The sequence below is a fragment of the Nelumbo nucifera genome, chromosome 4, assembly GCF_055504915.1.
Source record: "Nelumbo nucifera cultivar China Antique chromosome 4, China Antique-T2T, whole genome shotgun sequence".
In the NCBI taxonomy this organism is placed as follows: domain Eukaryota; kingdom Viridiplantae; phylum Streptophyta; class Magnoliopsida; order Proteales; family Nelumbonaceae; genus Nelumbo; species Nelumbo nucifera.
This window is the reverse complement of record NC_142652.1, coordinates 77,368,070-77,381,504: the sequence shown is the minus strand read 5'-3', so window position 1 is coordinate 77,381,504 and position 13,435 is coordinate 77,368,070. Positions and strand designations below refer to the sequence as shown.

The following is a 13,435-nucleotide window of genomic DNA, read 5'->3' as shown; positions in this document are numbered from 1 at the left end:
TGTTTTGGGAACTTGGTTGATTTTAGTAAAAAAACCCATTAATAACATCTTAAAAAAACCTTATTTCTGTGTTAATCTAAGTACCGATACGCCTCTGTCGATACATAGAGGCGTATCGATACTTTGAACCATGGTCAGTGCAAAGCCCGTTCGAACACACATTATAGCCTTGCATTGGGAATATCTCCCCATGAAATAAAGCACAGAAGTGCAAAAATGTTCCTATTTGATGTAATGGTTGTGTATTCGAACGGACCTTGCATTGATTGAAGTCGATCTCTCTGAGTACATAAACTCTAATATGCAAATACCAAAAAAAAAAAAAAAACTTTAATATGAACGGAGAGCAAAAAAGAACTCAATCATAGATGAAACCTCTTCAAAGATTTATTTTTGTATCTTCTCTTTTGGGCCAGGACAAGGATGTGAGATGGGAGAAAAAGAATATATAGAAAAAATAGTTAGGGCACAAAGAAGACCAGGAGAAGGATAATGGTAGGCTTTCTGATTTCTTTAGGATTCAACTTTCAAGGTTTTTCCTTTTTCATTTTAATATTAGGAATAGAATATAAAACAAATATTAGGTTTTCTGATTTTCTTTAGGATTCAAGTTTGAAAGGGTTTAAAGTTATAACTAGGAGACTAACTATTAAACTTTGGGAGACAGACGGTTGGCCTAGGGTCGGCCTAAAGTATATTTGGGATAGATGAGAGATTAAAATTGTTTGACATTTTGAACATTTATAGTCCTGCAATGGGCTTCAGAAATCTGCAATAGGACTGTCCAGTTAAACTTTTGACACTTTTAACAGCCGAAGTTTTCCCACGGTACTCTCTCTCACCATACGGAAAAGGGTCCAGATGTAATAGACACGTTAAGTAAGAACAATGATTAAACATATAATAATTATGGGACACATGTCCTAGCTAATGCGCCTTACATCCAAACGTTTTTGGATTTTAAAATGTAGTCCTCTCCTCGTACCAAAAATGAGACTCATTTACATTTTCCTTTTTTATTGTCTTTTATTTTTAATTATTTTAACAGAAATAATAAAAAATAATTAATTTGTCCAACGGAGCAAAAACGTTTGAATAAAATGCATATTAACTGAGACGTGTTACACAGCTTGATTACCTAACATGCCTACTACATCCAGACACGAAAAAGCCTATATATTTCTAATTTCCACTCCATCTCAAATATGTTCCCATCGTCGACGATTGCGCAATGACTTGATTTCCACAAATTTTCCACACAAAGGGCCTTTGCATGCACCTTATTAGTATTGAAATGAATATAAGGGGCGTTTGAATGTACAACGTTATTTTACTCTAAAAACATGAAAGAAGCATCTCGTTCTCGTTCTCCCATGCATAATAGTAAAACCTTATCTAATATATATTAGATGCATTTGCAAGCTTTACGTACACAAGACAACAATAATAAGAATGCAGCAGATCTGGAGAGGGGAGAGTTGGTGAAGGAATCAAAGATCATCACTTGCCGTTCCTCTTCCACCACTATCAAAATACATAGGAGGAATGTTGCTGCCACCACCCACTCCCTCCATGAGAGCAAACCGCACGTCTTCCGATGGTTTCCAATGACGCTTCCTCTGGTTGATGAACCAATTATTGATCTGCTTCTGGTCTAGTCCCGTTATCTCGGCCAGTTTCATCTTCTCCTCTTCCTGCACACACAGTTATGAACAATCAGAATCGCACTCCTTAAACGAACACCAAAATTGCAGTCTGCACAAACTAAACCAAGTAAATCGTTCCACCAGCCCCACATAATATTCCCAACCATGAGAAACAATAAAAAGTTAAGATCAGGGTCGTAATTACTGTGGGATATGGCCATCTATAGTGTGCGTTCCACCAGTCCAGTAATGTCATCCTTGCATCCTTGGGTAATTTCCCCTTCTTCCTCTTCTTCAAGAATTCCTTCCTCAGACTGCTAAGATAGCCACTATACTTGCGAAGGAGCATTTCTTTTAGCTCCTTGTCACCAGTAAGAGGCTCACAGGGTTCTTGGCTTTCAGTTGCTTCCACCGCCCCACAACTTAGCTCCTCTTCAGAGGTCGCAGCTCCATCATCTGACACCAAAACAGAATCAGAATTAGCTCAAATATTTCTCAAAACTCTGGCATCCACCGATGACTTTACTTGTAGAGATTTTGACAAGTATATAACTCCGGTCCGCAAAAAGTTCCACATCTTTTTCAGAAACAACAAAACACGGATGTGACAGGATTGGCATTCAAATATGACATACAAAATCAAAATTAAGGAACACAGGCAAATGCAAAGGATCCGCAAATGGCTGGCTCCAGATCAAGAAATTAACCTCCAGTAGATCTTATTGAAACAAAAGGACCCCAAACCCCTTGACTTCCCAAGTTACTTTCCTTAGCCAGGAAATATGACCTTTCTAGACCAACATCAATCACACGGTAGAAGTACTGTTCATTCCACAATGATGGCCATTCTAGTCCACTTGTTGCTGCCAAGGATGGCGCACATCACCACTTAGGTTTCCGATTCAATTAAAGGCAAGGGATAACGAGAAAAGAACACTTTCATTTGGAAGGGAAAGTTTCTCCTTAATTCTGATTAGGATATATATCAAGATGAAGATCCGTTCTATGTTTTCCTTGCAAGTTCGGATCTGCTCCCCACAAAACACACCTCACAACGACTTCACAACTCGTTTAGCCATGCATCTGGAACATCTCGGTAGTCGAAAATAATTATTAATGGGAAGATGATCCCAATGCACAGCTGAAACGTGCTGAGGTCAGGTAAGGCACGATCTGTGAGGAGCAGATCCTATTATTTGTGAGATTTTCAAAGCATGACAAGACACCTTCCAAAAAAGAACTAGTTACAACTTTCACATGTGCACCCAAGCACGGCGGTAGCTCAGGGGAATGTAAGGAGGTTGCCGATTCTGCACCAATTAAATCAGTAATAATTTGAAGACCACCAGAAGCACCATATTTTAAGTTGAACTTCGATGGTTGCAGCTTGGGAAACCCAGGAACGTCAGGTTGAGGAACAATCAGAAATCATGTGGGAGATACTTAGGTTTAAGTAGGTTGACTGGGGAGTATGGACGAGGAACCTTGGAAACACAGATACAAAAAGAGAGAAGATCAAGGGATAATAAAGGAATTGGGAGAACATACAATGGATAACAGGGACCTCTAACAACTTACGAGATGGACTGGCCAAACAAGGGGTGTCAGGATTCTCTGTATTGGGGAATTGTTGATCAAGGGGGTACTTGTATTTGACCATACAGATCGATCTGTGGTTGTCATTGTAACTCACGGATGGTTAGTGGAGGCTAACTATCCTGCTTCTCATTGTACTTTTATGTTTAATCTTAAAAAAAGATACCTTTGTTGCTGATAAATTAAAAAAAAAAAAAAGAAAGAAAAAAGAAGTTGATCTATCTCGTCAGTGGGACTAATCAGGAAGATCTCCAACATAAGAACACCTAGCCTTCTGATGTAAATGAGATCTTCAGACAATGGGAAGTTAGACCTCCCAGGACACCATCACAAGACCAAGGAATTTAGAGCTCCCAGTACTTCATGAAAGGAGCATACTCTGACAAAATATCATCAATCCAATTCAACACATCATTTGTTCAGAAAAATATTACATACAAAACAACAAGAGGAACTGATGGGTGTATATACTCATGTTGCCATCTATCATATCGTCAAATTTGAATAGATAACTGATTTTAAAGTGAAACTGTTGAGGAAAACAAACAAGATGTAAGAAATAAATGAAAAACAGTAAAGAATAACAGGCAATATATAACAATAATTTTTCACCACCATTACGAACACCACATAACCACAAATTCTGGGTATTGAGGTAAAACCATACATGACAAAGAGTTTCAACTACCAAGTTTCAGGACAACAATTGGGTCCAGTTAGTGTGCGTAAATTGCATAATCCCCAAAACTCCAGATACAAATAAAAAAAAGAGAACAGTGATCCTCTGTTAGATGGTAACATCTCAAATTGTCAAAATAAGAATATGAAACAATAAAATGAAAAAAGCATGTATTATCCCATTGCTACAACTATACACACATATGGACACAAGTTGGAGAACAGAGCAATAGCAGCTAGGGAGAGACCACCACCATCAAGGAAAGCAATAGTTGTTTTTTGGGGGAAATATAATATACATGTAAATGTTTGTATATATAGGAGAGAACTCTATTCATCAGGTACGTTCAAGGGCCGCTATAGAGTATATCAGTTTATGTGCCTAATTTTCTTGTTTTTGAGATTTACTCTTTAGGAATTAAAATTTTCAATCAACATATTCAGAACAATGACGATCATCACAAAATATAAAGGTCAACGCTCACCAATATTCCCACACCAAACTAGTAAAGCATGCAATTTCACACTAAAGCTGCAAAAAATAAGAAAGAAATAGGGCTGTCAATGATCAGGTATGGTCCTCTCAACCCTGGAAAGAAATAGTGCTGTCAATAATATTGATAAACAGGAATAAAAAAATCAGACCTGCATGTGTAATAGGGTTGGATTGGTTCACATAAATCTGTTCAATCCAGCACAATGACAGTCATTAAAAGTAACCACATGAAATCTGGGAATTCAGTGAGCTCAAATCACAAAGAACAACAGATCAATCACAATTACATATGATACTGGTCCCTCCCATATATGGAAGATTTAAATTACCATAGGTTAACTAGGAATGACAAGTAGAAGGCAACCCAAGGTCAGGACATTTTCCTAATCAATTTGGCACCCCAAACAATAACCAGCAATAGAAACACAAGTTCCAGGCCTTCAGATATGGCATTAGATATTCCAACAACAGAGAGGAAAAAAACAAGCTTAAATTCATAGTGCTTGATGTCAAAATCCAATAAGCATGAGTTCATGTTAGCAATTCCAAGACCCTCCTAAGAAACGACAATATCATTGCATCCAGGCAAAGAAACTCATTCCAGGAGAAGCATCAATCAGCCAAACAGGAGACAGAATGCATAAAACTACTAGCCATTAGTTTCATATGAAGGGCTGTATTATTTGTTGTCCAGACCAAAAGCATCAAAAAAGGGCATTCCAGGGCATGAAACTCCCATCAATGCGGGGTCTGGGGGACTGCGGAGGGACAGATGTATGATGCCTTACCCCTGCACATAAAGAGAGGTTGTTTCCAAAATTTAAACCCTTGTCACCGAGGTCGCAATGGAGCAACTTGAATAGCTTGTCAAAGACGGAAAAAGAGTATAGGAAAAAGTTTTTGGCCCTTGATGATTTCATTCTTGGCTCCTACTCTAGAGATCTTGTTAATAGTTTGCATGAGATGTAGAGGGTGCTTCCCATCTAGGGTACAGGGTTTCTCTTGGGATTCTTGGGGACAATATTGGTTTGAAGCTTCTTGCATTTTCACTGGATTATTATTTTTTTTTACCTAACATATTTGGTGCAGAAAGATTAACAGATTATACCTTGAAAAGCATAATTCTTGAAATCAACTTCCAGTGACTTTCGTTGGGAGAGCGCAATTGTTTTACCTTAATGCACAAGGACAAAACCACCAAGTTTAAGATGGCCATTTTCAATTGGCACGGCACGTTTCTCTGCATCACGTCTATATATATATTTGCATCAGATAACAATGCATTTATTCGAACTTGATAGCATCCAATGGCAAAACAACCAACAATCTGTTTCTAGTGACAGACATTCACGATCCCATGTATCTAACAGTCTAACTTGCATGGTTAAAAGTCACTGTGAATTTATCTCTTGGACAATAAAACAGAAAATAAAGGACCATGAACAAGATCTCATTAACTATTCTCAATTCTTAAATGTAGGTCTCCATGTTCACTAGTACTTTGACATATTAAATCCATGCACCACATCTCCTGTCTTCAGTTAAACCAATTGGAATAAAGACCTCTTAATGGGACAGGTAACCTGATAGGCAGGCCCAGCCCAGCCCATTCTTTATTGGGCTTGGACAAACTTTTAGGCTGTGGGCTCGGGCTCAGGCTTTCTCAAACAAGTTCGATCCAATAATATTACAATTTACATGTAATAAAAATATAAAATATAATAGTTATATATAACATATATTAGTTTATTAAATTATTACCAAACTAAAATAATATACTTTATTAAATTACACCAGAGGTAGAACTTTTTGTCTAGACCAGTCAGTTTAGGCCCGGGCTCGAGCTCAAGATCTAGGTCCAAAGGTCGGGCCGGACCCGAACAATTTCTATTAATAAAGTGGCAAAGCCCAGATTGAAACTGCCCCAGCCCACCCCATGAACAGGTCTATTGGAATATAGACTAAAATTATATGTTGGTGGGAAACAACAAACACCATGTCAGCATCAAATTTCATCCTATGAGGCACGATTTATAAAATGAGAAAGATGCAGGTCTAGCATTGCACGGACAGATTGCTGACTTGGGATACAAGTCAGCCAGTCAGGTGTTAAGGCCACCTATACCATGAAAACAAATCCATATGACCACATTCCATGATATAGCACATAATGTGTGCGTGTGTGTGTGTGTGTGTGTGTGTGTGTGAGAGAGAGAGATGAAAACAAGTCCATAAGGCACAACATACATACAACAATATAAGCATGCTTAGTGATATACTAGATTAATAAAGAAAGGATTGCAAGGACAAATATCCAATCAGATTGTTATGGACGCAATCCTCGGGAAGATGTACCGTCGCCACCGGCAGCAGCAGGCACCTGACCCACCGCCAACAGTAGCAGTGACTCAATGATTCTCATCCTACCCAGTTCGGCAACAGCAGCCTTATCTAGATTAGATTAGATCATCTTGATTGTTCTTATCTTATTCTATTGCTCTTATCTTATCTTGTTAGTAGCTTATCAGATTAGGATTAGCTTATCTTATCCTTAGCAAGATAGAACTGCAAGTCTCCCTATTCAGCACGGAGACTCCCTTTGATTAGGACTCTTGTAATCTCCTATTTAAGGAGACCCCATTATTGAATGAGGATATCAATTTTCCAGTCAAGAAAGAGAGTAAAAGGAGAGTTCGGTGATCTCTTGGACAAATCACCCTCTAGGACGCCAAGATAGGTTCAGCTAGGAAGGGGAGGAACAAGGGAAAACAGGAGCTTTTCCCCGTGGACTGACCCGTGACGCGATCCTATTCCCGGCCCATAACACAAATCATGCAGTAATGTCAACAATGGCACATTTATACAAGGACAAAGAAGCTCTAATCAGGACAGGCAGTCTGGTTGGAGTTAATTTTTTCCACTGTTATTACAAATATTCTTCAGTGTGTAATGCATTTTCCATTGTTACTAAATATTATTACACAAAAAAAAAAGTTTAATAACCATGTAGCATGGTTGTGACCTCATGATCTCATTGAATGCAAAGGCAGTATACGAAATAAAGGAAACACCACTAGAAAAGACAAGTAAAACCCTAATAACAAACAATAGGATTCAATTAGAATTGATACGAAAACTTTTCAAGCCATTACCTTTCAAGTTCACATCAAAAAATTACATTTTACTAATTAAATAACAGCATTAAATTAAAATATTATAGACAAAATATAGAACATTGCCACAACCACCATCATGTCAACCCACACATGGCATGATAACTTAAATAATACAAAAAATAGAAAGTATGGATCATCATATCTAAAATTACTGCCATCCATTAAATGACAAGCAGCATGCACTATCTGATGTTTAAAAAACAGACCATGCCGCAGGGTTGAATCACAAACCACTAATCCTTCTAGTTCTCAAAGGTAAAGTGGAAAACCATTAACCCTACCTTAAAACCAATTACTTTAGAAAAAATATAAAACCATGGTTAAACCATTGAATTTTTTTAACCAGCCAAAGTGTCAAAAGACAGATTACCATTTAATTAATATCTTATCACTTTATGCCATAGTTTGCAATTAAGTTTAGAAAAACAAAATAGTAATCTCCACATATTATTTATTACTGTTCTCCTAATTCTCTATGTATATCAATTCCTTTTATTATTGAAATTATGAAACCAAGCTGAAATCATAGTTAAACACAATAATAGGGCTGTAATCAGGTCGGATTCAGAATGTATCCAGCTACATCTGAATCCAATCCAATTAATAAAACATTAAGCCCGAATCCAATCTAAAATCCATTGCCAGACTAGAATTAGATTCAGATTTAACCAAATCTGGGTTACTGTGCCTAAAATGAAGGGAAAAATTATAGTGTTTTAAGAAAATACTTAGATTTTAACTTATACATATATAAATATAAAATATTTAATGTATTAGTTATAAACTATATATAATTGCATATAAAGTCTATATATCTAAATAATTATATTACATACATATAAAATGATAATATCTAATCAGACTCAGATGTTAATCAGATGGAATGTTGAATTGGGTTTGAACTTTCATTTCCATAGATAGCCCTACAAACAAACCATTGACAAAGCCTTTGCAGTTCATTCTGTAATACAGTTTTCAAAGACTAAAATACATCTAATAAAACATAAAAGCGAGAATCAAATAATTCATAGAAAAAAATCTAACAATTCTGAACCACTAAAGAAGCCACCATTTTTAAATTGAATAAAATAACTAGCACCACTTTCCAAGTTAAAACCAGAAAAAAAAGGTACCACCTAATCTCAGAATATAAGCCGATATAGAAGAAAAACATGGCCTTAATATTCTCAAGTTATTTGAAAAATATAGAGATAGTGACACTTAAGGTAATAATTCCCTCCACAATGAAAAAGAAAAATCATTATGTCTATATTTATGAGTTAAAATAATAAACCAAATTTAATCAGATATGTTCAGGCAGTAGTATTTATGAACTTTTTTATTCACTCCCAAGGACATTTTGGTCTTTTCGGTTACTTAAATAGGACAATTTAGGAAATGCCAACTTTCCTACTTAAAACAGGGGCATAATTGTAATCTCCATTTAATATTTATTTTCAAATTTCAACATTTAAATAGAAATCTGGCAGAAGAGTTGATTTTCTCTCTCCACTCAGGTCTGCTCTTCCCAAAACCACCTTCTGTTCTCTTCTTTCATATTCTATTATCTTCTGCAATTCCTGCAAACCATATATAGAAACTGTCCAAGATATATGTTGATTTTTTAGTAACCATTACAAATGAAATCTACTCTCATCAGAAAACAAATTATTCCAAAGACAAATTATTGTGGAAATGGCATGTCAACTCAAAAGTGAACACGCAGAACAAACTCCAGTCATGATATATAAAAAGGATTTCAATACGTTGACATATTGTGAGGTCAATATTGGAATGACAATTAATGTTATAACCGTATTTTACTCTGTAGTCCCAAAATAGGACAAAACCTATAGAACAACTCTGTTCCTAAAATCCCTCAATGCTAAAGTCTTAATTCCAGGATTCCATAAGGTTGTGTGTGTCATCCTTAACCACATTGAATCAAATTCTTAACTCCAGGATTCCCTAAGCTCATACACATCACCCATGATCACATAGATTCATTGACAAGAGGTTTCACAAGCTTAATAACAAAAGCCAAAGCTGTTGTTTCACATATTAACTTCCGATCATGCTATATAAACATTATTACAAATTTCATGCACATCAAAAGAAGCCACTTTTAAATTCGTTTCATGAATAATAGCTGCCCCTTTTGTTTTTTATAGTTTTAATGCAACTGTCTTCTAAGCATGTGCTCATAAAAAGGGTTCTTCTTTAGCTTCCAAGTGTATCCGGGTGTCTGGTATGTCAACCTGAAATTGGCGAACAGTATACAGCTACAAGTTATACCTAATTACATAAATAATTAACAAACTGAAAAAAGCAAGAATAAAAATAGTAGGACATATCCGTCCTAGTGAAATCTCATACATGTGTACAAGCCAATAGTTTCTTTGTCATCAACTCAGTGCATCATTGAAAAGCCGTGAAAAGTTTGATGACAAGTGCAAAGTGTTGACCAAAATGAGCAAAAATAATTTACAAAAATATCTAGTTTATGCCACCTAATGACCTAAAAACAAAAAAAAGAAACAAAGTATGTCATGAACACATACATTTTTTAATGAATTCATTAGCACATATGTCAATGTATGTTCATTAACACATACATTGACATATTGTAACTGAAGCAATCATCGATGTATTCCACTGCAAACTTGAGCTACTTCTCCATTTCATTAGCTGTGCGTGTGTGTGTGTGCATATGCACGGGCATGCATGTGTCCTGCGTGTATGTCATACAAAACTTTAGAATCGAAAGTTAGCACATTGAAGACACAAACAGAAGCAGTCATGATCATTAAATATGGCATTCACCATGGACCCAATATTTACCTCTCACCTCTCAAAATGAAAACCCTTAAACTTATGTTCTCTTCAGCTAATGAAGAGTTATCAAGGGTTTCAGTGCATAGAAAATTCTGATCCTGCAGCTGCGACACAAGAAAATGTTTTTATTCCTAACCGAACCACAAATGATCGTACCAAACTTGTCCAAGCCAAGGACTATAATCCCATAAAATAATATATTCACAAAGCAAATACAGTCCTAATCACCTCGGTACTGTCTTAAACGAAATTTTTAGAGAGAGAGGGAGGGAGCTCAACACTTAGCATCAATGAGCTCTTAAAGGAAAATTTTGAGGATTCAAAACTGGACATTAAGAGTATGAGACTGGAATTTATGATTCATTTTCTACCTTAGATAATATTACTGGTAAAGTGGTAAGCCAAGCTTGTTCGGACATGATTCATGAAGTTTGACATTTCTTTTCATAATTTCCGGGTTTACATCTTACAAAACAAAAACAAAGAAACGGAAAGAAAAGAAAGAGTTAAGCCTCATGGCAGAGGAAATATTTCCAATAAACCGAGGATTACAATAACAGGCCGAGACATGGGAACTGCAACAAGATGATTTGAAAGCTAAACTCCACATTTCCCCTGGAGAAAATTGCGTATACCTAGTTACATATTAACCCTCTTTCTCCTACTTGCCCACATGATACCAACACTTTTACACACTAGCATCAGGTAAAGAAAGGCGGATATTATAAATGATAACATTAACTTGGGGATAAACATAGAGGTTATAGCTCTTACTCTGGTAGCCGCTACTCCAAAACTGGATTAATATTTGGGACTTGAACTTTAATAGCAGGTGATTGTCCTTTCAAACATGCAGTTAAGCAATTCCAATTTTGAAAATTTGGAACAAAAAGAAAAGAATAACAAGGAAAAATGAGGAATTAGGTTTACAAGCCAGTCTCAGCTTCCCGCTACAGAAGCAGAGAAGTATTTGAAGAGACCAAGCACTAAAAGAACATCTCTGCGTGTGGCTTACCATTCCACACTCCACAGTGTTGATGGGTAAGCGCACAGTACACACTACGTCTTTTAAGAGGTATCACTATTTTCTGCGGGAAAAACGAGAAAAATCATTTCCATCCTGCGACATTTTAACATGCGCATAGCTGCAAATACTGGGATTGTATACTTATTACTAGCTCTCGGTATACATGCTGCACCACTTGTATACTTCCACGTATGTATATGTATAAAGAGTAATCTAAGCCTATGCTCCAGTTAAGCAAGCAACCAACCCAATCGGCGCAAGTTATGCTTCAACAAGATAACATACGCATTGTGAAACGTTTACCTGAGTGAGAATTCCCGGAGGTCGTCGTCGTCGCTGTCGACGTTATATTACAGAGATTACTGAGTTGCGTCTCGATATTGCTCAAGAACGTTGTCGCTTCATGAAAAGGCTTCGACAGCTCTTCTTTATATTTATGAAGAACCTCGCAATAAGATTCCTGCAACGTCAGTAAAACATCCCTCAAAATTCATGATCATTACATTTAATGCAACTAAATCACTGAAAGAACGTTAAGGGTTGAAAAGGAATTTTCTTCCGCCACGGTTACCATGAACTCGTCGAGTTCGGGATCCATTCCGATCTCAGTACTACAGGCACCACTCGGATAACTTTCGCGACCGATTTCTTCGAGAAGCGAAGCCAATTTTGGTGAAGCTCCGACCTGTCAAAATAGGACAAGTACTTAAAATCTCGTCGGGAAATTCAAATGGAGAACAAACGAGTTCATGAGAGGACCGGTTACTTTTCGACATTCTATGTAAGCAGAAACTAAGTTAGGATAACGAGGATGATTAGCTATCTGAGCTTTAATCAGATCGGACATCTCCGATCCACAGATCTCCGCCTCGCCCGGTTCGAATTGAAGTAGATTATCGAGCCGACGGTGAAACCTCGACGGCAGAGCTACGTTTCCGACTCCCGCAATCTCATCTGAGCACGAAATCGTTGGATTGATACTGTACAAATTTTCCATGAAACCATAAAGCGAGATAGAGTAGAGTGCAGAATTAGTTCATTTCTACGAGATTCCGAAGAAGCAAAAGGTCCTAATCTAAAAATCCGAAGAACTAACACAAGCGACGACACGAACTTGGAGCCATCAACTGACTGTAATTCATCTCTTGATTCTTTTTCTCGAAGGAATTAAGATGTCGGTTATCTTAGTAGATTATTAATGCTCGCAGATCATTACATAATCAAACCGTTTCGAACCTTCGGAGCAATAAAAAGAAAATACGGCAGTCGGCAGTTAGACTGAAATCCTCAAACTTAATATTATCCAAATAATACTTCTGGTAAGCTAGATGAACTGAAACTCCGTCGAACCGAGATTTGGGAAATAGTACACAAAAGAACTCAAGTTCCAAAATCACAAAATCTTTTCTGCAGCGTATAAGACGATCTGAAGCCTTCTGAACTAACCGAGCTCTCTAGGACGAACGGAAGCTAACTATTGACGCATCAGTGAGAACTGCCATTATAGCAACAGCAAGCTTGAAAGAGAGCGAGAAAAAAACCTAGATAGACCTCTCCATGGTTCCCTTATGGCTTGAGATGAAAGAGACCGGACCTTTCTCTCTTTTCCATAACTGGAAGACTGAGTGGACGCGAGGGAAGGGGAGAGAGAGAGAGGAGAGAGAGAATGTTCACTTTAGGGAACAGTGACGGAGAGAGAGAGACAGACAGACAGAAGAAGAAGCTTTTCAGGGTCGCACGTTCTCACACGCTCTGAAACAGTAATGGTTCCTGTAATCTAACGCCGCCCGTATTTATAGCTTTTCACATAAACACCGCCATCTATCTTGTTGACATGACATTCCACCACGTGTCATAATTCTATTGGATGTTAAACTGTTGTTGCGGGTCCCAAAGCAATATGGCGACGAGTGTGCGCAGAGCGCCAGAGAGACTGGATAGGGATAGAGAGAGAGAGAGAGAGAGAGAGAGAGAGAGAGCG

At 37.3% G+C, this 13,435-nt stretch overlaps 1 protein-coding gene across 2 annotated transcripts; it reads right to left on the bottom strand.

Moving 5' to 3' along the window:
- Positions 1–1,250: 1,250 nt before the first annotated feature.
- Positions 1,251–13,228, bottom strand: LOC104605076 (homeobox protein knotted-1-like 1). Of its 2 annotated transcripts, XM_010269693.3 has the most exons (7): positions 12,221–13,228; positions 12,026–12,139; positions 11,758–11,914; positions 4,566–4,602; positions 4,406–4,452; positions 1,852–2,102; positions 1,251–1,694 (listed from the first exon to the last, which is right to left on the bottom strand). In XM_010269693.3, exons 1-7 carry the CDS (start codon positions 12,449–12,451, stop codon positions 1,491–1,493), a joined length of 1,041 nt encoding a protein of 346 aa, XP_010267995.1. In that variant the 5' UTR covers positions 12,452–13,228; the 3' UTR covers positions 1,251–1,490. The 2 variants fall into 2 exon arrangements, with proteins under 2 accessions (XP_010267995.1, XP_010267996.1); XM_010269694.3 differs by lacking the exons at positions 4,406–4,452; positions 4,566–4,602.
- Between the last annotated feature and the right edge of the window lie 207 nt (positions 13,229–13,435).

What these genes read in the sequence shown, in the direction of transcription:
- LOC104605076 (XM_010269693.3), bottom strand. Translation starts at nt 12,451, where the DNA reads ATGGAAAATTTGTACAGTATCAATCCAACGATTTCGTGCTCAGATGAG. An exon ending in CTTACATAGAATGTCGAAAA is followed by an intron (nt 12,140 to 12,220) that starts GTAACCGGTCCT and finishes CTATTTTGACAG; the next exon opens with GTCGGAGCTTCACCAAAATT. An exon ending in ATAGATGGCCATATCCCACA is followed by an intron (nt 1,695 to 1,851) that starts GTAATTACGACC and finishes CTGTGTGTGCAG; the next exon opens with GAAGAGGAGAAGATGAAACT.